Consider the following 25,534-nt stretch of genomic DNA (forward strand, 5'->3'; position numbering starts at 1 on the left):
GTCACTGGAGACTCACCAACCAAATCCTGATCATTCTCAATTTTTTATGCAGAGATGTTTGCCTCAAGTCATCTACCTGATTTCAACAGGTTCAGCTACTGAAATAAGTATAGTTCAAAGAATGAGTAAAAATTAAGAATAACCAGTAAGTCTGGTTTACTGGTTTACTGAAGCACAAGGTTTACTGGTCAAGACAGACATTGTGGCAGGGCATGGTGGCTCACGCCTGTATTCCTAGCACTCTAGGAGACCAAGGTGGGTGGATCGCTCATGGTCAGGAGTTTGAAACCAGCCTGAGCAAGAGCAATACCCTGTCTCTACTAAAAATAGAAAGAAATTAATTGGTCAACTAAAAATACATAGAAAAATTAGCCTGACATGGTGGCACATGCCTGTAGTCCCAGTTACTCCGGAAGGCTGAGGTAGGAGGATTGCTTGAGCCCAGGAGTTTGAGGTTGCTGTGAGCTAAGCTGATGCCACGGCACTCTAGCTCAGGTAACAGAGTGAGACTCTCTCTCAAAAAAAATAAAAAATAGAAAAAAGACAGACATTGGATATTGGATTCAGATTGTGGTCTTCAGTTATAAATCCTATTAACAATCCGTAGTAAAGAGCAAAGTCACACCCAAAGCCCACTGCAGCTGCAGGGAATTCCTGAAAGTAGCACTTAAGAATCAAAATTGGATTTAAAACCAAAATGGAAAGAGCACTTGCCTTGCCTCGCTTTTCAGTGGTCCCTGATGAAGAAGAAGTACTCTGGCTCAGGCCTTCAAAGATAGCACATGGCTAAAAAGCACAGGCTAGTTTCCAGGCCAAAGAGCTCAAAATGCTATGGGTTTGAAACGCTTGTGCTTTTTTCTTTCTGCCATATTGATTTCCAAATTCTGTTTGGTTTGGGACTCAACTAAAACAACAGGGATAATTCACCTGAGGGACATCAGTGGACAGGCAGGTCTGGGAGCCAACACTGGTAGAATACCAACTATCACCATTCACGAAAGTCCTAGGAGGCTCCAGGTATCATTCCCTATCTCAGAGCAGGACTGGGACCCACAAATGCTGCTCACTGCTCCTCCCTGCTCATAAAGTTTATATAGGAGCTCAGTATGTGGGCCCTGAGCCCTCAGGCTACATAGCAGCTGTCCACCTGTGAAAGCTGTGCCTTGTGACATCACCAATTTACTTCCAGGCACAGAGGCCAAAGTATCCAAGCCCACCAGCTTCCTGGAGCTCATTGGGCTCCCCTGTTAAACATATTTACTGTCATTTTAGCTATTCCCTCCTATCTCTGCCAGCACCTAGAGGTGTTCTTGTCAAAAGAAAGCAGGAAACCACACCCAGAGTCTATAGTAGAAGGAGTACTGAGCTGGGCCTCCAGAAACCCAGGTTCTGGTCTTGGCCTTGCTGTGTAGCCTTGGAAACTGGTTTAGCCTCTCTGAGCCTTGGGTTCTTCATCGACCTCTACAAAGGAGAGGGTTAATTGGAAGACCTCTACATGTTCTTCCAGCTCTCGTGATCTACTAATGCATACAATTGTCCCTGAAGAGCTGGACGTTCAAGAAAGTGTCCTCTGCTCCCTGCCTCCAGAGGACACAAACTTGAGCCCAGCTGGGGAATCGTCCCTTCCTTAGGTTCCTATTGACCCAAAGAGGAGAGGCATGTGAAGCTTGAACACAAAATTAAGACTCAAAAGAACTGGGTCTGAATCTTGGCTTTGCCAATTAAAAAGTGTGGGAATTTGGGCCAATCCATTAGCCTCTATAAGCCACTTCCTCATCTGGAACTGGGGTTAGCATATCACTGAGCACACAGGACTGTTGTCACAATTGAACGTAAGTGGCAGCAGTCCATAAACCAGAGAGTCTGTCCACACGGGCGGTGTCTAAGCCCAAGCAAGCACTGTCCCTGGGTGCACTGCTCACCCTGTGTGCCTCTATGAGCTATTCAGGAAGGTTTGGACAGCTCATCTGTGGGCCACACCCTCAGCAGAACAGTGAGCTCCAGGATCACCCAAAAAAAGGCCGGTTTAAGAGTCAACACCTCCCAGTAAAGCCCCGGGGGGCTAGAAGCTCTCTTTAAATGGTAGGATGCATAGCTAACAACTAATGGGGAGTCTGCTCACAAAGGCAGTTATAACTTGAAAAAAGAGACAAATCAAATGATGTGTCATTAGCAGGCTGTTAACTAGTATGATCGCTCCGTAAGCCCTGGGGAAGGGAAAGTGGTGAGGGAGTGGGATGAAATCCAGGGAAGCTTCCTGGAGAAGGAACATCAGCAGCTGTGAGCCACTCCAGAGCTGTCCTTTTCCCAACCCTGCAAACAATTGTCCCCATGTAACACCAGGGACAGCCACCGCTTCAAACTGCTGGCCCAAGACGGCTAGGCAGAGGAGGAACATGGCAGCGCCAGGGAAGGATCCGGGACTCTGAGATGCTCCCGGGCCAGGACTATACAAGAAAAGTGTTCCCCTTCCATACAACAGTGCAAAGGGCTTCCTCTGCTCCTGCCCTGCAAGGTCCTGCCCCGCATCCATTTTATTCCTTAGGAACCATCACCTGTTCCCCTTTTAACTTCAGTTACATAAGTAGTCAGCATTAAACCACGAGAATGCATGTGTGTAGCTTTGGATACTTAAAAGTTGTGATAAACAGGCTGCTGTCAGAGTGGGCTCCACAAACTCAAGAGCTGTCATCTCTCCTCAGACCGGGGCCCAGCAGGACAGGAGCCATGTGCTCCTCACAGAGAAGCAGCCTTCTCAGGATGGTTCCCTGGCCCCTCTTTCCTAAATGCCCTCCAACACAGCTTACAAAGATGGCCAGGCTGTGCATCGCAGCACTAGATGTCCACACACTGCCTTCTCTACTTCCTCCTCTCCTGCTCCGAAGAAGATGCCTGCAATTAGGGAGCTTCCCGCAGAGATAAGCTGAGAAGCAGGAAGAATGAGTCTCTAACTTTTCTGTAGTTTATCAATCAAAAGCTGGGTTTTCTTCCAAAGGATTACCTGTGATTGTGGATAAGCCCCAAGGTGTCCCCTGGACTGCTGCATCTTTCTGAAGTATCACCACCTTTTCACACACGTATGTACAGAACATGCATACACATGCACACACCCCCACACGCATACATGCACATACACAGGCACACACAAGCACACGCCTAAGCACACACCTCCTCTATGGGGCCTGTCCACCAGAGATATTGAGAGGTTGGTTGAGGGAAGCAGGCTGAGATTCCACTAACCAAATGTCACTTCTATGGCTGGCCCTGGATTCCCTGTACAGAGTTTACTCACTCTACACAGTGGCTAGGCTTAATCTATAGTTCCAAGCCTATATCTATAGTTCCAAACCCTCCACTCCTAATCATCTCTCAACCACTGTCAGCCAATATGCTGTCATTCAATAGGTCTCAAGAGTTCCTTCAATTCCACCGGACTTTACTGAATACCTCGTGATGCCCAGCAGCACCCTGGACACTGTAAAACATTTGCTTTAAGGGTCATCTCCTCTAAGAGTACGAGTATAGACAGGAACCATGTCCTGGTCTGTCATGTTGCAGAAGATAGACAGGCTAGCAAGCTCACACTTCAGGGTTAAGTGTCAAGACTATAAATCTTAAAAATCTCACCTGCCAAGTCTTACAAAACCCCAAATACCTATGTGTAATAATTCTACAAACTCCCATCATTTCCTCATTGATAGGATTAAAGGTGATAAGCAGTTGTTAAGTCACACACATATCCCATTAGGACTACTTCTGGTCCAGAGGGATTAAATGAAAGCCAGGCTTGTATATTCACACCTCAAGCAAGGCTCACTCAGTGCTTGAGAACCACAGAATCTGGCACTGTTGTCAAACTCATGTCACATCAACCTCCTCTACATGTTGATAAAGTAGATGTACTACTTAGAAGTTTTTCCTTATTAAATGCTATACAGAGTGGCAGAGACAAGCATGGGGCACTACCTTCACCTCAAACTCTACCAAGAAGATCCATGCACAACTTCGGAAAGCCTTCTGCTCTTCTCTGATGCCTGGCATAGTGCTCATCACATTTGTGTTGGCTGGATTCATGAATAAAGAATTAGGATCTTAAATCTGATAGATAGAAAGAAATTACTATATCTTTCTTAGAAGAACAAGAACCCTCAAAACCAACAAGGACAATTTAAAGATTATTAGTTCTTTGGAGTTGACTGTGCTTAAACTTCCCAAATTTTAGAATGCCATGGAGAAATAACATCTTCCTCAAAAAATGTGGCAACCATTATATGATTGCCAAGTTTCCATTTTGACATGTAAGGATGTGAAAGAAACAACTATAGCCGCATGTCACCATCACTTTTTAAAGAAATGATATTTTAACACACAAAAATATAAGAAGGCCATGATTTCAGAACTGCAGACTTTCCTTCCCAAGAATGCCCTACTGACATCCTTTTATTTACACTTTTCCTAAGGACTGGGGAGCACACGCCAATGGGCCAATGAGGACCCACAGCAGCAGTGCTGGGACTGCCCTGCGTGCTCTCATTTATTTAGTCAGGCTACACCCCTCTCTGGTGTGGTGTGACTAAATAAAACTGTTCTTTTTTATACTCACATTAATCACTAGTTGGGGCCTATTTACCTCCAAAGTATCCATGGTGCCTCAGCTTCCAGCTGATAAACCTGCCTTCTCCAACAGATCCTGGCTTCTCTCTCCTGAGTATCCTCTAAGGAGGAGAGCACCCAGGTTCCTCCTGGCTTCACTTGGGTTCATGCTATCCAAATTGAAACTAGTGCCACTAGTTTCTGAATCAGGAACTAATAATAATCAGGATCATTTGGATCATTAAAAGTACACCATAATTAACAGTCAATTTATTATTGGAGCTGTCATGTCAACACATAGATGGGCAGAACAAAGTTCAAGTGTGGTATTTTAAACAATAGCAATTGAGTTCCGGTGACGAAAGAAAGAGAAACATGCTGTTCTTCATAGCAGAGGTGATGCTACTGGTCCAGGGTCAACAGGGAAACTCTGAGTTATTCTCCTAAGAGAATTGCTTCAAGCAATTCAAGCAATTCTTGTCTCCACAGATTCTTTCCTAGGAAAGAGAAGCCCAAGGGAAGCTCAAATTGAAGTAAGGATGTGCTGTTATATGAAAAAATAACAAAAAAGACAGCATCACCTTCTATACCTTATGTAACTATTCCCTCTTCATATGCCTGTGAAATAGGTGTTACTAATCCTATTGACAGACAACATAACTGAGGGTCGGAAAGCTTGATCATACCACAGTCAACAAATATTTACTGAGTGCCTCCCACGTGCAGTCACTGCATTAAGTGCTATGACTTTGTCCAAGGTGACGCAGCTGGCAAGTAGTAAAGGGAGCATCCAACCCCAATCACCTCAAGTCTGTTCTATTCCATGGCTGCCCCTCAGGCCAAGGTCAGCGTTGCAACACAACACCACAGGACATCAGAGCCAAAGGGCCATGGTCCATATCCTTAGTCTGCTCCTCTGCAAGAAAAGTCAGTATTGATGATCTTTCTCAAACTTTGTCAGACACCTACTGTCTCCATGAGCAAATCAAAGTATCCACCAGTGTCACATTAGTTACAGAACTGTCCATGCTGTACTGTCCAGAACTGGGCGCTGGGGCCTCATTCTCCCTTACAGCCCAGTGAGCTGTATAGAAACATCCCAGTGAAACACACGTGAAACCCTAGAGACTTTTGGCAAAGGAGGAACAGATTCTAAAGTTCTGAGGATTTCCAGAGCAATGGGATCAGAAGCCAAACAGTGGGATTTAGAGGGTCCTAATCCTGGGACAAAAGACTGAAATCTCCAGTTTAACTCTCTCAGGTCACTTCAAGAGTCTGGGACCTATCCCTCAAGCACACCCCTCTGGTTGCCCGGCATGTGTGCCATGACGGAGGCTTTGGAAACAATGTCTGCCATCTGCTCTGTCTAGCCGTCCCCCGCTGATCAACCACACTGTTGCATCAGAGAAGGGGCCAGTCACACACCAGGCTGCCTATCTCAAGAATGCCAAAATCTTCATGAATGGGCCACCCTGTGCCTGCAATCACAGGGAGGTGGGGCCGACAGCTATGGGTCACGTAACTAATGCCAAACACAAAAACCAGGCCTCAATCACAATAAGATGAGTCATGGTTCTCAGATGGTATATAACTTCGGGACTTCAGTGCTCCTCACATCGCCAGCATCTTCTCACTCACCCTTCCTGGTGCTTCGGGTAAGTGTGGGTTCTGATGGCTCTCTATCCTCCCAGCTGGTTTTTCCCAGGCTTGCACAAGTTAGGTGAACCAGAGCCTCTCTCCCCTTTAGGAGGTACAGGACCTCTGCCTTCCCAACTGTGCTCACATCAGGAAAGGGGAGGGGTACTGCTGCCATGCAGGTGGTGTTTCTTATCTTCTGGATAGAATTTAAACCCCACAAAGATAAGACTGTCTCCTGAGCCAGGCATGGTGGCTCACGCCTGTAATTCTAGCACTCTGGGAGGCCACGGTAGGAAGATCTCTTGAGCTCAAGAGTTGAGATCAGCCTGAGCAAGAGCCAGACCAGTGACGCGTGCCTGTAGTCCCTGCTACTCTGGAGGCCGAGGCAGGAGGATCCCAAGCCAGGAATTTGAGGTTGCAGTGAGCTATGATGATGCCACAGCACTCTACCCAGGGTAATGGAATGAAAGCCTGTCTCAAAAAGAAAAAAGAAAAGAAAAGGATGTCTCCTGCCTCTCTGGTTCCCTCATAAAAGCAGGCATGGTGCTAGGCACAGATGGGGACTCTACAGAGGCTGTCCAAGGCAGCCTGTGCATGGGCTGAGTGGACCTCATGAACCTATCAGGAAGAGAGGCTGAGGCTGCCCTCAGAGAGCAGGGAGAATGATTCAGAGAAAGTTACAGATAGAAGAGATTTTAGCAGCCACAGAAACCCAATTCCTGTTTTACAGAGGCAGAAGTTCTGAGAGGTAGATGATTTATGAGATGCTGGGGTACAACTTCCTACTAGTTACAGTCCCTTCTACCAAGCTTGGACTTAAGCAAATCATAAAAGCCATGGCTGATATCTTCTGGTCAGAGATGTTGGTCCAAAGGACCATCAGAATCCTTTCTCCTGTTTCCAGACAAGACCACGGCACAGCTTGTCTTTTCTAGTAACTAGCCGTTGGATCATGCCCTATCTCAGTGGGTCAGACCAACAGTTTGAACTAAGGACTTTTGCAGAGAATGAAATACAACAGCCCTTCACAGAATGGAGAGCAACAACCCTCTTTCTGTTGTGCTGGGAATGGGGTAAAATCCCCCATCCTAAGTAGAGGTTTGTGCACTATTTGCACTCAGAGAATCAATGTTGGCATTGGAAGAGACCTGAGAGATGAAGTGTTCAAATCCTCTCATTTTATAGAAAATGATGAACAAGGAGTGTGGGTAATCTGCCCCCAAATCATACAACAGGGATCAGAAGCAGAGCTGGAAGAGGGAGAATGGGCACCACTATGTGGGCTATTTAAAGTTTGGTGAAGACTCTCTGCTGAGGTGGGCGGGCGACCGGGAGAAGGGAACTAAACTCTTCCAAAAGCAGCAATCCTAGAAGTCCCAGCTGACAGCTCACCAGGCACCTGAACAGAGCAGGGTGCCTGGTCCAGGCAGGTTGCTGGGAGGGTGGTGGTTGTTGCCATGGATGCGGCCGCCTCCTCTAGCCGCTGGTTCAATGATGCTCTCGTCTCCTTCCAGGTTCCCCTTCCTCCTTAGACAAGATGTCTCACCAGAGAAAGCAGCCCACCCCCCAGCCCCCGGTGGGCTTCGGAAAGACCTCCGGCGGCGGCGGCGGCGGCAGCGGCGGCGGTGGCTGTGGCGGCGGCGGTGGTGGTGGCGGCGGCGGCGGCTGTGGCTTCCATAGCGGCGGCGGTGGCGGCGGCTCCGGGGGCTGCGGTGGTGGTGGCTCCGGAGGGAGCGTCAAGTACTCAGGAGGTGGCGGCGGTAGCTCCGGCGGCGGCGGATCCAGCTGTGGCGGCGGCTACTCTGGCGGCGGCGGCTCCAGCTGTGGCGGCGGCTCCGGTGGGGGCTCCGGTGGGGGCGTCAAGTATTACGGCGGCGGCGGCGGCGGCTCCTCCGGGGGCGGCAGCAGCTGCTTCTCTTCCGGCGGCGGCGGCGGCGGCGGCTCCAGCTGTGGCGGCGGCTCCGGTGGGGGCTCCGGTGGGGGCGTCAAGTACTCTGGCGGCGGCGGCGGCGGCTCCTCCGGGGGCGGCAGCAGCTGCTTCTCCTCCGGCGGCGGCGGCGGCTCCAGCTGTGGCGGCGGCGGCGGCGGCGGTTCCGGTTTCTGCGGCGGCTCTTCCGGCGGCGGCGGCGGCTCCGGTTTCTGCGGCGGCTCTTCCGGCGGCGGCGGCGGCGGCTCCTCGGGCCAGGCGGTCCAGTGCCAGAGCTATGGAGGAGGCTCTAGCGGCGGCTCCTCCGGGGGCGGCAGCGGCTGCTTCTCCTCTGGCGGCGGCGGCGGCGGCTCCGGTTTCTGCGGCGGCTCCTCCGGCGGCGGCGGCGGCGGCTCCTCGGGCCAGGCGGTCCAGTGCCAGAGCTATGGAGGAGGCTCCAGCGGCGGCTCCTCCGGGGGCGGCAGCGGCTGCTTCTCCTCAGGCGGCGGCGGCGGCGGCTCCGGTTTCTGCGGCGGCTCCTCCGGCGGCGGCTCCAGCTGCGGCGGAGGTTCCTCTGGCGGCGGTGGCGGCGGCTACAGCTCGCAGCAGGCCACCCAGACCTCGTGCGCGCCCCAGCAGGGCTACGGCGGGGGCTCGTCCGGCGGCGGCTCCTCAGGGGGCGGCTGCTGCTTCTCCAGTGGCGGCGGCGGCTCCTCAGGGGGCGGCGGCGGCTGCTTCCCTAGTGGCGGTGGCGGCTCTGGCTGCGGAGGTGGTTCCTCCGGGGGCGGCGGCGGCGGCTCCAGCTGTGGCGGTGGCTCCTCAGGGGGTGGCTCCGGGAGTGGCAAGGGTGTCCCTGTCTGCCACCAGACCCAGCAGAAGCAGGCGCCTACCTGGCCATGCAAGTAAGGCCCCCAGGATGCCTTGCAGTCAAAGGAGCTGGAGGTGTTCTCTGTGGGCGCCAATGGGCTTAGTGCTCTCGTGATATTGCCGAAGTTTCCAAATCCTTCACATCTTAACCTACGTAGAAGAAGCCATTGAGTTCTCCAGCTGCATCTCCTTGTGCAATTTTTCCTTCTTGGTTTCTGTACAACTACCTCCCAACATCTTAGCTCAATAAATTTTGAATTCATGAGAATCTCTGAGTCTCCAGGAGTCTTTATAACTTCCAATGCATCCATTCCATTCGATTCTTTACCTTTCCTACATTCACTCGCCCATACTTTCATTCAACAAATATACCCACTCTGTTGGCGGGAGGATGAGTGAATAGATGGAAGTCAGCAGGAGAGGAAGGAACGACTGACAAACAATGATCAAAGATGTGAACACTCTGGTTTATGGCTCAAAATCATGACGTTATCCCAAACACAAAGATCCTGGAAAGAGAATTCAGTAAACAGCCCCCAATGGATTGGGTAGCCACCGTGGATCTCTTCAGTGGACTTTTTTAGGACAAGCTGCTCTGGAAAGACTCTGTCTCTCATAATCCAGAGCCTACTCTGCAAGGTCTCCTCTGAGGACAGCAAGTGGTTGCTTCTCCAGTTTGGCGGCGCCTTGGGAGCACTAGCTTATGCTATCCAGACTGACAGGAGAAGGGAAGACCATATCAAATATTTATAATTCTCTATGGTGTGTAAGGCACTTACTAGGCACCTGTAGGGACAGGAGGAAGTTGGGGAGTTGTTTCCTGTTCTCTTGAAGGAGCTACATCCATCTTAGGAAGATACAACATAAATATATTGAGATGTTGAGATCAGTACCAGAAAGGTAATGGGAAAACACAAGAAACTTTCGAATTAACAAGGAAGATGCTGAAGTTGCTCTAAGGGCTTTGTTAATTATATAGCCCTCAAAAGAAATAGAGAACATCAGCCCTGCCAGGGGGCCAGGCTCTGTTTCATATCCTAATTTTACCAGCTCTAGGTAAATGCCAATTTATTGATTACTCAAAGCAAAACTCCTGCTACATCAAAAAGCCACGGTACTCTTCCTACTCAGTCACTGCTAGAAAAACAAAAAGATAAATTCTCCTTCTCCAACTCTTCCATTTAGAATCACCACCACCTTCATCATTTTGCATCAGTAACTTACAGAGATCAGAAGAGATAGCAGCCTTAAAGATCCAGTAGTCCAACTACTACATTATTTTTAATGTTTTTTTTAACAAATGAAAGTCAGACTTTCAGTTTTGGATAAGATGGAGTAGAAGCATTTCTTGCTATTGCTCCTGTTAAGTAAAACTAAAATCTCTGGACATAACATATATATAAAACAAACATAAGAAGACTTTGAAAGGTAGCGAGAAGAAGGCAGAGGCAGCTACAGTCTTCTGAACTTAAATGATTGACACAGGGTGTTATTTTTACCTCCTATATATGTATACCAGATCGGACACTCAAAAATCTGCAGCCAAGAAATTCTGACAGGTGCAAATAAAAAATAGCCCCAAGCACATCTCCTTTCTTTGCCAAAGGACCAGAAAAGGGGAGGCCTATAAATACAGACATCTTTTTGATATTTTCATTCCTTTAGCCAAACATCGTGGAAACTATGAATAGGAATCCTGGATTTACATTATGGGAAGAGTCCACATGGACTTACCCAGTGATTAGAGGATGGCACAGTCCCCCTTACCTCACTGGTACAATAACAGAAGAGACCTGCTATAACAGAGGATTGAAATAAGGGCCAGGATATTACATAATATAATACCCAAAGTGTCCATCACACAATAAAAAAATCACTCATCATCATGCCAAGAACCAGGAAAATCTCAATTTTAATGATAAAAGAACCAATCAATAGATACCAACAGTGAAATGATACCGATTTGGGGATTATCTGTCAGAGATTTTAAAGAATGCACTCTGAAGATGCTTCAATAAGAAATTACAAATATATATGAAACAAATGAAAACATAGAAAGTCTCAGCAAATAAAAGATATAAAAAAAGAACCAAGTGGAAATTTTAGAACTAAAAAACAGAATAACCTATTGTAGAACTGAATTTTAGAACTGAAAAAAACTCACTGGATAGGCTCAATAGCATAATTGATTCTTTAATCAATGAACTCAAAAATAAATCAACAGAAATTATCCAATCTCACAACAGAGAAAATAGACTGAGAGAAAAAAGAACAGAGCCTCAAGAACCTGTGGAACAACAAAAGAGCTAATATTTGTTTCATCAGAGTCCCAGAAGAGAATACTGGAAACTATTAAAAGAAATAATGGCTCAAAATTACCCAAATTTGGTGAAAGTAATAAACCTACAGATTCAAGAAGATGAGTGAATCTCAGTTAGGATAAACCCAAAGAAATCCACACCAAGAAACATTATAATCAAACTTCTTAAAATTAGACATTATAATCAAACTTCTTAAAACTAGAGACAGAGCAAAAAAAATCTTGAAAGCAAATAGAGAAAAATGATACATCATGTATAGGGGAACTATGATTTGAATGAGAGCACATTTCTTGTCCTTTAAAAATATAAAGGCCAGAAAGGAGTGGCACCACATTTTTCAAGTGCTAGAAGAGAACTGTCAACTTAGAATTCTGTATCCAGAATTCTACCTTATTCAGAAATGAAGGCAAAACAAATACAGTTTCATATGAAAAAAAAAAAAAAAGAAAATTTGTTGTCAGTAGACCATCCTAAAAGAATGGCTACTGGAAATTCTTCAAACAAAAAATAAATGATAAAAGAAGCCAATTTAGAACATCAGAAATAAAATGTGAAGTGTAAAATTAAGAGTAAATGTAGGACAATCTCCTATTCTCCTGAGTTTTTTAAAATTGTATTTGATAGTTGAAACAATAACCATAATATTGATATGATCTCAATATATGTAGAGAAAAATGTTAAGACAATTATAAATGAAAGAGTAAAGAGACCTAAATGGAGTTAAGTCTGCATTTCACTCAAAATGTTAAAATGTTCATATCAATAAATGGTGATAAGTTATGTGTATATAATGTAATGCCTACAGCAACCACTAAAAAAAGTGTGTATACAAAGAGATCCACTCAAAAACACTTTAGATAAATAAGAATGAAATTATTAAAAAAATGAAAGTAAATTTTTATTATAGTATAGCATGCATCTATACAAGGGTACAAATTATAAAAGGCAGATCAGTTAATTTTTACCAAGTGAACTCATCCAATAATGAAACCTCAAAAGCCTTCTTCATGCCCCCTCCCAGTCATTAACTCCCCTAAAGATACCATTAGAGGCCGGGCGCGGTGGCTCATGCCTGTAATCCTAGCTCTCTGGGAGGCCGAGGCGGGCGGATTGCTCAAGGTCAGGAGTTTGAAACCAGCCTGAGCAAGAGCGAGACCCCGTCTCTACTATAAATAGAAAGAAATTAATTGGCCAACTAATATATACAAAAAATTAGCCGGGCATCGTGGCGAATGCCTGTAGTCCCAGCTACTTGGGAGGCTGAGGCAGGAGGATTGCTTGAGCCCAGGAGTTTGAGGTTGCTGTGAGCTAGGCTGACGCCACGGCACTCACTCTAGCCTGGGCAACAAAGCGAGACTCTGTCTCAAAAAAAAAAAAAAAAAAGATACCATTAGATTAAGTTTGCTTGTTTCTTAAGGTTATATAAATATAACTCTATAGTATGTGGTTTTTAGTTTTTGTATTTTTAATTGACAAATAAAAATTATATCTATTTATTGTGTACAACATGTTTTGAAATATGTATACACTGTGGAATGGCTAAATAGAGCTAATTAACATGTGCTTTATCTCACATACTTTAATTTTTTTGTGGTGAGAACCCTTAAAATCTACTCTCTTAGCAATTTATGAGAAGCTAAAAACAATACATTGTTTCTAGCTATAATCACCATGTTGTACAAAGTTCTCTTGAACTGATTCCACCTATCTAACTAAAATTTTGTGTTCTTTGACCAACATTGCCCCAGTGCTGCCCACCCCCAGTCCGTGGTAACCACCATTCTATTCTCTATTTGTATGAGTTCAACTTTACTAGATTCCACAGATAAGTTAGATCATGTGGTATTTGTCTTTCCGTACCTGTATTATTTCACTTAACATAATGGCCTCCAGATTTATCCATGTTGTCCCAAATAACAGAATTTCCTTCTTTTTAAGGCTGAATAGTATTCTACTGTGCACATATTACATTTTCTTTACTCATTCATCTGCTCATAGCCACTTAAGTCGATTCCATATATTGGCTATTCTAAATAATGCTGCAATGAATATGAGAGTGCAGATATCTCTTCAACATACTGGTTTATTTCCTTTGGATATATACTCAGTGGTAGGATTGCTGGACCATATGGTAGTTCTATTTCTAATTTTTTGAGGGACCTCAATACTGTTTTTCATAATGGCTATACTAAGTTACATTGCCATGAACAATGTGCAAGTGTTCCCCTTTTCTCCACATCCTCTGCAACACTTGTTATCTTTTATCTTTTTTATAATAGCTATTCTAACGAGTGTGTCCCATCCAAAGTTCTGGTGTTGAAACTTAATGGCCAATGTGACAGTATTAAGAGGTGGGCCTTCTCATACAGAGTGGTATAATGGACATTGGAAATTCAGAAGGGGAGAAGGCGAGAGGGGGTGAGGGAAGAAAAAGTACCTATATGGTGCAATGTACACTATTCGGGTATCAGGTACACTAAGAATCCACTATAAAATCCATTCATGTAACTAAAAACCACTTGTACCCCTAAATCTATTGAAATTTTTAAAAAAAGAAGTGGGCCCCCTACGAGGTAATCAGGCCATGAGGGCTTTTCCCTTGTGAAAGAGATTAAAGCACTTGTAAAAGAGGATTCACACAGTATTCACCCCACTTACCCTTCCATTTTCTGCCCTGAGAAGACACAGTGTTCCTTCCCTCCAAAGGATACAGGAACAAGCACCATCTTGGAAGCAGACAGCAGCCGTCAGCAAACAACCAAACCTGTTGATACCTTGATCTTGGGCTTCCTAGCCTCAAAAACTATGAGAAATAAACTTCTGTTCTTCATAAACTACCCAGTCTCAAGTAATTTGTTATAGCAGCACAAACCAACTAAGATGCAGGTTATGTGTCATTGTGGTTTTAATTCGCATTTCTTAATGATTAGTGATCTTGAGCATTTTTTATATATCTGTTGGCCATTTATATGTCCTCTTTTGAGAAATGTCTATGCAGATCCCTTGCCCATTTTTTAATTGAGTTATATTTTCTTATTATTGAGCTCCTTATATATTTTGGATATTAACCCCTTATAAGATATATGGTTTGCAAATATTTTCTCCAATTCCTTAGGTTGTCTCTTCACTCTGTTGATTGTTTTCTTGGCTTCACAGAAGCTTTTTTGTTTGCTCTAATCTTATTTGTCTATTTTTGTTTTTGTTTCCTGTGCTTTGGGGTTCATATCCAAAGAAACCATTGCCCAGCCCCATGTCATGAAGCTTTTCTTCTAAATTGTCTTCTAGTAGTTGTATAGTTTCAAGTCATACATTTAAGTATTTTATCCATTTTGAGTTGATTTTTGTATATGGTGTGAGATAAGGGTCTAATTTCATTCTTTTGTATGTGGATATCCAGTTGTACCAACAACAGTTATTGAAGAGACTGCCCTTTCCCCATTGTATGCTCTTGGTATGTTTGTCAAAAATTGACCATAAATGCATGAATTTATTCTATTTCTTTGGTCTATGTGTCTTTCCAATTTGAATGTCTTCTATTTATTTCTCTTCCCCAATTGCACTGGCTAGGACAATGTTGAATAGAATTACAATGTTTAATAGAAGTGGCAAAAGTGAGCATCTTTGTCTTGTTCCTAGTCTTAAGGGGAAAGCTTTCAATTTTCACCATTGATTATTATTCCATCTGGGGTTCATAAAAAATGGCCTTGATTGTGCTGAGGTACATTCCCTTTGAAATATCTAATCTGTTGAGAGTTTTTATCAAGAAAGGATGCTGAGTTCATCAAATTCAAATGCTTTTTCTGCAACTATTGAGACAATCATATGGTTTTTGTTCTTCTTTCTGTTCATGTGGTATGGATTTGCATTTGTTGAACCATCCTTGCATCTCTGAGGTAAATCCCTCTTGAATATGGTGAATGATCCTTTCAATGTGCTGTTGAATTCAGTTTGCTAGTATTTGGTTGAGGATTTTTGCATCTATGTTCATCGGGGATATTAGCCTCTAATTTTCTTTTCTTGTGGTGTTCTGTCTGGCTTTGGTATCATGGTAATGCTAGCCTCATAAAATGAGTTTGGAAGTAGTCCCTTGTCTTCAATTTTAGGAAGAGTTTAAGAAGGATTGCTATTAGTTCTTCTTTAAGCGTTTGGTAGAATTCAGCAGTGAAGCCATTGGGTCCCAGAAATTTCTTTGATGGGAGACTTTTTATGACTGATTCAATCCCTTTACTAGTTATTGATCTGTTCAGATTTCTTATTTATTTGTGATTCAGTTTTGTAGTTTGACTATTTCTGGGAATTTATCCTTTTCTTCTAAGTTATTTAATTTGTTGGTGTGTAATTGTTCATGGTAGTTTCTTATGATCCTTTGTATTTCTATTTTATCAGTTGTAATGTCTCCTCTTTCATCTTTTATTTTATTTATTTGAATCTTCTCTCTTTTTTCCTAATTAGTCTAGCTAAAGGTTTATTAATTTTATCTTTTCAATAAACCAGCTCAAGGTTTGTTGATCTTTTCTGTTGTTTTTCTAGTCTCTATTTCATTAATTTCTGCTATGATCCTTCTTATTTTCATTCTCCTGCTAACTTTGGATTTAATTTGTTCTTGTTTTTCTAGTTCCTTAAGGTGTAACATTAGGTTGTTTATTCAGGATCTTTCTTTCTTTTTGATATAGACATTTATTGTTATAAACTTTACTTATAGAGGTGCTTTTGCCATACCCTTTAAGTTTTGGCATGTTGTATTTCTATTTTTGTTGGTCGCATGATATTTTTTAATTTCCCTTTTAATTTTTTCATTGATCCATTTGTTGCTCAGGAGCATGTTATTTAATTTCCATGTATTTGTGAATTTTCAAAAATTCCTCTTGTTATTGATTTCTAGTTCATACCACTGTAGTCAGAAAAGACACTTGATATTGTTTTAATCCTCTTAAATTTCTTAAGACTTCATTTTGTTATATAACATATGATTTATCCTGTGAAACATTATATGTGCACTTGAGAAGAATGTGCATTCTATCGTTGTTGTATGTAATGTTCTATATATTTCTGTTAGGTTCATTTGGTCTAGAATGTAGTTTAAGTCCAATGTTTTCTTATTAATATCTACTGTTATTATATGAGAGTGTCTATCTCTTGCTTCATATCTATTAATATTTGCTTTATATATTTAGGTGCTATGATGTTTGGTGCATAAATATTTACAATTGTTATATCCTCTTGATGCATTGACCCCTTTATCATTATAAAGGGGTCTCATTTTACAGTTTTTGACTGAAAGCCTATTTTATCTGATATAAGTATTGCCATCCCTGCTCCCTTTGCATTTCCATTTGCATGGAACATTTTTTCCATTCCTTCACTTTCAGTCTACATGTGTACTTCCAGGTAAAGTGGTTCTCCTCTAGGCAATAATAATTGGGTCTTGTTTTTTATCCATTTAGTCACTATATGTCTTTTGGTTGAAGAATTTGATTCATTTAAATTCAAGGTAATAACTTACTGCCATTTTGTTAATTGTTTTATAGTTTTACTGTAGATTCTGTGTTATTATCTTTCTCTGTTGCTGTCTTCCTTTGTGATTAAGTGATTTTCTCTAGTGATATGCTTTGAGTCCTTACTTTTTTATCTTTTTGTATATGTACTATAAGTTTTTGCTTTGTGGGTTACCATGAGGTTTACAAAAACGTCTTATAACAGGTTATTTTAAGTTGATAACAACTAACTTTGATCATATAAAAATAACTCTATAATTGTACTTGAACCTTATCCCACGTTTAAAATTTTTGATGTCATAATTTACATCTGTTTATATTGTTTATCCCTTAATTATTGTAGCTACTATATTTAATAGTTTTGTATTTTAATCTTTATTCTAAAAATATAAGTGATTTACATACCAATACCAAAGTATTCTAAATTTGACTGTGCATTTACTTTTACCAGTGAGTTTTATACTTTCATATGTTTTTGTATTACTAAATAACATTCTTTTCTTTCAGCTTAAAGAATTTCCTTTAGCATTTCTTGTAATATAGGTCTGGTGGTGATGAACTCCCTTGGCTTTTGTTTATCTGGGAAAGCATTTATCCCTCCTTCATTTCTGAAGTTTAGCTTTGCTGGGTATAGTATTCTTGGTTGCCAGGGTGGTATTTGTTTGTTTGTTTTTTTCCCCCTTCAGCACTTTGAATATATTATCTCACTCTCTCCTAACATGTAATCTTTCCACTGAGAAATCTGCCATTATCCTTCTTGAAAGTCCATTTTATGTTATTTGTTTCTTTTCTCTTGCTGTTTTCAGGGTCCTGTCTTTGTCTCTTATTTTTGACAGTTTGATTATATGTCTTAGTTTTGTTTGCATTGAATCTGATTAAAGACTTTTGACCTTGTACCTAGATATTTACATCTCTTTCCAAATTTGTAGACTTTTCTGCAAAATTTTTTTAGATTATTTTTTTAAATAAGATTCTATCCCATTTGTCTTTCTCTTCTCCTTCCCAAACTCCTATAACTTGAATATTTGCTCTTTTGATGCTGTCCCATAAATCCCATAAGCTTTCTTCATTTCCTTTCAATCTTTTTTCTTTTTTCTACCCTGACTGCATAATTTCAAATAATCTGTCTTTGAGTTCACAGATTCTTTCTTCTGCTTAATTAGTTCCGCTGCTCCCTATTGCATTTTTCATTCTATTCATTCTATTTTTGACTCCAGAATTTCTGGGGTTTTTAAATCTGATTTTAGCCTTTCTGCTCAATTTCTCATTTTGCTCATCTATTGTTTTCCCAATTTTATTTAATTGTTTCTCTGTATTTTCTTGAAATTTGCTAAGCTTTCTTAAAACAATTATTTTGAATTTTTTTGTCAGGCAGCTCATATATCTCTGTGTTTTGGGAGTCAGCTGTTGGGTGATTATTGTGTTCTTTAGGTGATGTTATGACTCCTTGATTTTTCATGTTTCTTGTTGTCTTATGTTGATGTCTGTGCATTTGAAAAAGTAGGGACTTATTTTGGACCTCTTGGTTGGGTATATAGGGACAAGTCTGGACCCTGTATCTGTGGGGGCCAGCCTGAAACCTGAGTCCACAGGGGGTTACCTGGTACCTGGGGTGGTCTGAAGGAGCTAGCCAGACAAGAGATGGGCCAGTGCCTGGGCCTACTGGCATCAGCAGGAGCCTAAGTCCATTAGGGAAAGACCTTGTTCCTGGGTCCACAAGGGCTGGTCTGGAGTTCAGGTCTTTGAGGTGGTAGTCATGGAGCTTCAGTCCATAGCATCCAGCCTGACACCAAGGTCTACTTGGATGGGCCTGGATTCTGAGTCTTCTGAAGCATGCCTGGATCCTAGGTCCTCTTGAACCTGGAGCCATGAGGACAGCCTGGATCCTGGGGCTAGCTCAGTGCTAGGGCCAGGACAGAGCCTGGGTCTGAGGGGGCCATGGAGACTGACCTGTCACTGGGCAGACCTGGAGCCTGCGTCCATAGTTTCCTGCCTGGTGTTTAAGCCCAGGAATGCCTATCTGGGCTAGGGTAGGCCTGAAGACTGGGGCCATAGGGACTGCCTTGACACTTGGCACTGGGCCTGGATTTTGCCTACAGATAATAGCCTGGAGGCTGAATTTGAAGATTCCAGATTGATGGCTAGTGCTGCAGGGGCCAGCCTGGCCTTGTCATAGGCCTGGAGTATGATTCTGTGAGGGCTGACATGGTGCTAAGGTGGACCCAAAGCCTGGGGCTTCTGGGACCTACCTGATACTGGGGTCAGTCTGGAAGCTAGGGCCACTGGAGTTAGTATGGCATTGGGACAAGCTCAGAGATTGAGTTTACTGGGCAGGCCTGGAGCCTGGGGCTACAACGTCCTGCCTCACACCAGGGCAGACATGGAGGTTCAGTCTATGGCTTCTAGTCTGTAATCTGGAATCATGGGAGCCTGGTGCTAGGTTTTATTGGAGTGGGCCCAGTTTTAGGGTCCAAGGCAAAGTCTGGACTTTCCTCTCCTTCACCCATACAGAGTATATCTCTTTATACACTATGTCACCTGAGGTTCAGGGAAAGATGACACAGGTAATGTAAAAGTATCCTTCCTACACTCTTTAGTATAATCTTTTCTTATTTCTGTGCTACACCCAGGTGTTATAATCTCTCATCTAGTTTGCTCAGCTCTTATGAAGGTATTTCCATGCATGGATACTTGTTCAAATTGATGCTTCTGCAGAGAGATGAGCACTGGAGAGTCCTATTCTGCCATCTTGAGGATATTCACCCTTGACTATCTGATATGTGTTTTTTGTGTCTAGTTTCTTTTTTTCATTATTTTGTTTGTGAAATTCATTAATGTGTTTTATTTGAGCAATAGCATTTTATTTTTCATTGTCATATAGTTTACCAGTGTATGAATATACCATAGTTTGTCTTTTCTGCTGTTGATTGGCATTTGGGGTGCTATTTGCAGTTATTTGTTATCACAAGATTTGCACATGTTCAGTTTTGATGGTTACTGTTTTCCAAAATGGTGCATCAGATTTCCTGATGATGGTTTACATCTCACTGACACTTGGTTTTGACTCCTTTTGTTATAGCCTTGAGACTCCCAGAGTCAATGATCTATATTTAGCTTTCTACAAAGCAAATGTTGATATGTTGTGTTTTCATTATCACTCATTTCAAAATATTTTAATACATTTTGTGATATTTTCTTTAGCCCATGAGTTATTAGGAGTATGTTATCTAATTTCTAAATATCTGGGGATTTTCTAGATATATTAATTTCTAATTTAATTCCATTGTGATCAGAGAACATATTCTGTACAATTTCAGTCCTTTGACATTTAGAGATGTTTTATGGCCCAGCATATGATGCATTTCAAAGACTGTTTCATGCATATTTTAAAAAGAATGTGTATTCTACAGTTCTTGAGTATGAATCAAGCTGATTATTGGTTATAGTTTTATTGAGTTTTTCTGAATCCTTACTGATTTTTGCCTGAGAGAGAAGAAGAATTACTGAAAGAAGTTAAAATCACCTACTGTGATTTTTATTAAGTACATACACATTTAGAATTATTGTATCTTCCAGATGAAATATTATGAAATGTTTCCTTTCATCTAGTATAATATATCTTGTCTTAAAGTCCATTTTGTCTGATAGTAATATAGTCACTCTAGTTTTCTTATGCTTACTTTTTGCATGGTGTCTTTTCTCATATTGTTACTTTCAACCTGTCTGCATCTTTATATTTAAAATGCATCCCCTGTAAATATCATATAGCAGGGTGGTTTTTAATCCATACTGAAAAATCTCTGCTTATGGTTGTTCTCCTAAATGTAATGTGTCAATTTTCTTTGATTGGTTTGGGTTTTGATTGATTGGTTTTTACATTTTTTTCTCTTCATGTTTGGTTTTCAGCCATTTGACTAAAATAGGCCCTGAAGTCTAAACTAGTCAAACTCGTAGAAGCAGAGAGTAGAATTATAGGTGCCAGGAGGAAGCTAACCATAAGTATTGTCCAATTTTGCAGGGGCAATTTAAGCTAACTTGCCCCTCCCCATGCACAACCATTCATTTAAAAAAAAATCTCTTTTGCAAATATGTTTGTGTTTTCTTTTAAGAACTGTGATATTATTCTTTGTAATGGACCTGTTGGTGCTCTTCCCAGACACCCTGGATCACTTTAACCATGTCTGTGTGACCATGCCCTAGCTTCTGCATGCCTTGCTGCACACAGCTTGTATGTGAAACTTTCAGGGGAGTGTCCTTGACAATGGAGCCTTCTCACTCACATGGAGAGCCAGGAGTGACTAGGAGTCCTATGCACCACCTCCCAGGTTATCCCATAACCAAAGGCTGAAAGGTATGGGAGTCCAAAAGCTCAGCTCATCTGCCTCAGGGTAGAACAAAGTGAGATGAAGTTTATACTCCAGATCTCCTCATGGGATCAGGTTGAACAGAGAAGTTTGCTTAAGATCACAACCTTATTTGACTTCTCTTTCCTTTTCTGCTTCCCCACTCTGTTACTGATCTCTTCTGGAAGCACTTGCTCAGTAATTCCCTTGCACACCAATCTGTGGCTCAGGCATGCTTCTCTGTGAGAACAAAAATTAAGATACTACTTCTTCGGTTTCCTATTGCATATGTCACTTCAACCTAAGAGGCATCATCAGCTGGCTTTTGTTAAGTTGACATTCTCAGTGACCCCTGGACTATTTAAATTATTTTATGAGAATCATTAAAATGATAAGCAGTAGAACCACAATCCCAACCCAAATCAGCCTAATTAGATGGGCTGAACTCTTTTCCCTTCATTGTACTTCCTTTCTTATGGGGAAAATGTATCCATATTTTTTGTTTTCTTTTTAAAAATTATTAAATAACTCATATATTTAAGTAGTATATATTATATAGTTGTGGTCTAAAAATAATAATAAAATGAACATCTATATATAAAGCGCCTATTTTAAAACAGATAATTGCCAGGAGTTTAGAAGCCTGATGGATGTCTCTTCCCAGTCACAACTCCCAGTCTCACTCACCTTGAATTCGTGAAAGTCATTTCCTTAAGTTTTACAGCATATGCATATATACCTAAATGCTATAATGTTTCATTTTTACATTAATGTAAATGGATTCATACATCATGTCATCTTCTGTGATATGCTTATTTTACTCAATATTTTTTGAGATTCATCAATGTTGAAGCATAAAACTGTTTATTAATGTCAACTGCCATGTTGTAGTCTACTTCTGACTATAGTAGTTCATTAAACATGAAATGTCCAATTTCAAATAAAAACTGTAGTTTATTAGATCTCACACAAGAAGCAGTACAAGTAATCCAACTATGCATCCAAACTATCAACACAGTTTTGCCATCTTAAAAGTAGCTTGTTTATGCCAGCAGTAAAGAAGCCTGGAAGATGAGTAGCAATGAAATCATGAAAAGTATTTTCCACAGCTTGTTGAGAATTCAATATTGTTCCTTACAAGAAGTGGTCCAAAGCCTGGAAGAAGTGGTGGTCAGTTGGTACAAAGACTGATGAATACGGTGGATGACAGAGAGTTTCCAAGTCCAGTTTCTGTAGTTTGAGCAGCATTGTTTGTAGGACATGTGGTGGAACATTGTCTTGCAAGAGGATTGGCCTGTCTCTATTGAGCAATCTCAGCTGCTTAATCACAAGCATCCTCATTATTTTGTCCAACTGGTTGCAGTAAACATCCACTGTAATTAATTGACCAGGTTTCATTAAGCTATAGTGGATAATACTGGACCACCAAACAAACACCATTAGATTTTTTTTGATGAATGTTTGGTTTTGGATTGTGTTTCAGCACTTCATCTTTGTCCAACCATTGTGCCAAATGCTTGCGGCTGTCAAAAAGAATTCATTTTTCATCACATGTAACAATACAATGTAGAAATGGTTCGCCTTTTTATGTCATGATAGCAAAGAAAGGAAAGCTTCGAGATGATTTCTCCTCTGACATTCATTTAATTGATGGGGAACCCATCTATTCAGCTTCTTTACCTTGTCTATTTGTTTCACATGGTCCAATATTGTTGGAATAGTAACATCAAACCTTGCTGCCAATTCACGGGTAGGTTGAGATGAATTTGCTTCCACTATAGCTTTCAGCTCATCATTATCTACCTTGGTCTCAGGTTGCCCACGTGGCTCATTTTCAAGATTAAAATCACCAGAACAGAATTTCTCAAACCATTGATGTGCTGTGCATTCATTAGCCACATCCTTCCCAAACACTTCATTGATTTTTCGAGCTATCTGTGCTGCACTGGTTCCACAATGGAAATTGTATTTGAATTTTTGACTTATCCATGGTTTCACAAAACAAATTGCTCTAAAAAAATTTGAAAGATAATTATAAGCCAAAATATGCATTTGAAACACTTAGGCTGTACCTTCACAATGAAAATAAAACAAGAAGTGTCAAAGTGAAATGTCAGAGATATCAACTGTCAAACTTAGTACTTAAGGAACTCATACATTTCATACTTAATAACGTAATATATTTATTTCATTGTTGATGATATTTGAATTGTTTTCGGGTACAATGTTACCATGAACATTTTTGTGCATATTTCTTTGCACATGTGTAACAGCTTCTTTGGAATTAGCAGAATTGCCAGGTTCCAGGGGTATGTACATCTTCATATTTACTAAGTGGCCCATACCATTTCTCCTTTTTGTTTTACCTTTTTTGTGTTTTTTTTTTTGAGACAGAGTCTCACTCTCTTGCACTGGGTAGAGTGTCATGGCATCAGCCTAGCTCACAGCTACCTCAAACTCCTGGGTTCAAGCAATCCTCCTGCCTCAGCCTCCTGAGTAGCTGGGACCACAGGTGCATGCAACGACGCCTGACTAATTTTTCTATATTTAGTAGAGACAGGGTCTCCTTCTTGCTCAGGCTGGTCTCAAACTCCTGACCTCCAAGATCCTTCCACCTCAGCCTCACAGAGTACTAGGATTACAGGCATGAGCCACCAGCCCAGCCACCATTTGTTTTTCAAAGTGATTGTTAACAACTTACATCCCCACTAGCAGTACATAAGAATTCCTCTACATCCTAACCAACACTTGGTATTGTCAGACATGATAACTTTTACTAATTTGTGAATATGTGAAGATATCTTACTATGGTTTTAACTTGAACTTTAGGTATACTCTGCTGTTCTTTTTAGACTTCTTATGCTTTTAGCTCAATTATCATTGCAATCACTAATGAGACTAAGCATTTTTCATATATATATGCTGGATAGTCATGTTTTCTCTATTACAAAATGTCTATTCAAGTTTTTTGTCCATATTTCTATTAGGTTAATTGTCTTTTTTAATTGAATCCTAAGAGTTCTCAGTATATTGTAGATATTAATTATTTGTCAGCTATATGTATTACAAAATATCTTTCATTGTTTGTTTTATCTTTTTCACTGGCTTTATGATATTCGTAATTTTTTCAATTCACAACAGATAGGCTACATTTATTGAACACAGTCACAAAAACAAAAAGGAGCTCATTTCTCTTTCAAACATTTTGATTCCTCAAGTTAGGACCTACAATAGGTCAGTGTAGGGCCTAACCTATTCACAAGTTTCCAATTGTAAATTTAACAAACTTCCTAACAAATTCTAAATTTTTACAGGACTCTTGGGTTTTCTGTGTAGAAAGTTATATTTTATGTGATTTGTGCCTATTTTTATTTATTTATTTCCAATCGTTATGCTTCCAATTTCTTCCTCTTGTATTATTGTACTGGTTGAAGGTGTAGTAATGGTAGGCATCTCAGACTCATTTCTCATTTTTAAAAGAATACATTTAACACTATATCCTTGAGTATAACGGTTGCACTGAAATTTTTGTACATACCCTTTTTATATTTTTAAAATTTCCTTCTTTTACTAGGTTGCTAAAAATTATTTTATAGATGTGGAAAATTTAAGTGATTCCTTGGATTTATTCTTTAATCTATTAATGGAAAGAATTATATTAATACATATTTCTCATTTTGAACCAATTTTGCATGCCTGGAGTGAAAATCAACTTATTGTATATTATTTTTATGCATTTTCAGATTTAGGTTCTGATAATTTTTTTAGGATTTTGTATCTGTGTACCTAGGAGAGATTGGCTTGCAATTTTTCTTTATTTTATTAATACTGTCCATCTTTTGTTTTGGTGTCAAAGCTAACCTAGCTTTATAAAATGCACTGGAGTACAAACCCTTCTTTTTATACTCTATACGAATTTTTATACATCTAGAAAAAAATCTGTTTCTCAAACACTAGGTAGAACTTGTAGATAAAAATGTCTAGAACTGATGTTTTGTTTTGTTTCATGGGAACATTTTAAATCCTAATGGTTGTGTAACAATTCCAATTTTATATTTCTTCTTAATTCTATTTTGAATATTTGCATTTTCCCAAATATGTTCCACTTTACTTGCTTTTGTATTTGTTGACATAAATTTGACCACAGTATCCACTTACATTTAAATCTTTACTGCAGCTCTAGATATATCTCCTTTTCATTCCCAATACATTTATTTATACCATTTTTCTTTTTTATTTATCTTATTAGAGATTATTCCATTTCACTAGTTATTTCAAAGAACCAACTTTAGGTGTAAGATCTTCTCTCTTATATCTTTGTTTTTTATTGCCTTAATTTGTGTAAAAGTTTTTGTAGGTATGATTGACTTC

General features: G+C 40.9%; 2 protein-coding genes across 3 annotated transcripts in view; both read left to right on the forward strand.

The window, feature by feature from the left end:
- Positions 1-25,534, forward strand: part of S100A9 (S100 calcium binding protein A9) — a 442,604-nt gene that overhangs the window by 349,167 nt on the left and 67,903 nt on the right. The gene's annotated exons all lie outside the window — the stretch shown is intronic.
- LORICRIN (loricrin cornified envelope precursor protein) lies at positions 7,748-9,272 on the forward strand. The gene has a single exon (XM_020285423.2). It carries the CDS (start codon positions 7,769-7,771, stop codon positions 9,041-9,043), a length of 1,275 nt encoding a protein of 424 aa, XP_020141012.1. The 5' UTR covers positions 7,748-7,768; the 3' UTR covers positions 9,044-9,272.

This window comes from Microcebus murinus, chromosome 2 (genome assembly GCF_040939455.1).
Source record: "Microcebus murinus isolate Inina chromosome 2, M.murinus_Inina_mat1.0, whole genome shotgun sequence".
Lineage (NCBI taxonomy): Eukaryota > Metazoa > Chordata > Mammalia > Primates > Cheirogaleidae > Microcebus > Microcebus murinus.

Coding starts and splice junctions, on each gene's coding strand:
- LORICRIN (XM_020285423.2), top strand. CDS start 7,769: ATGTCTCACCAGAGAAAGCAGCCCACCCCCCAGCCCCCGGTGGGCTTC.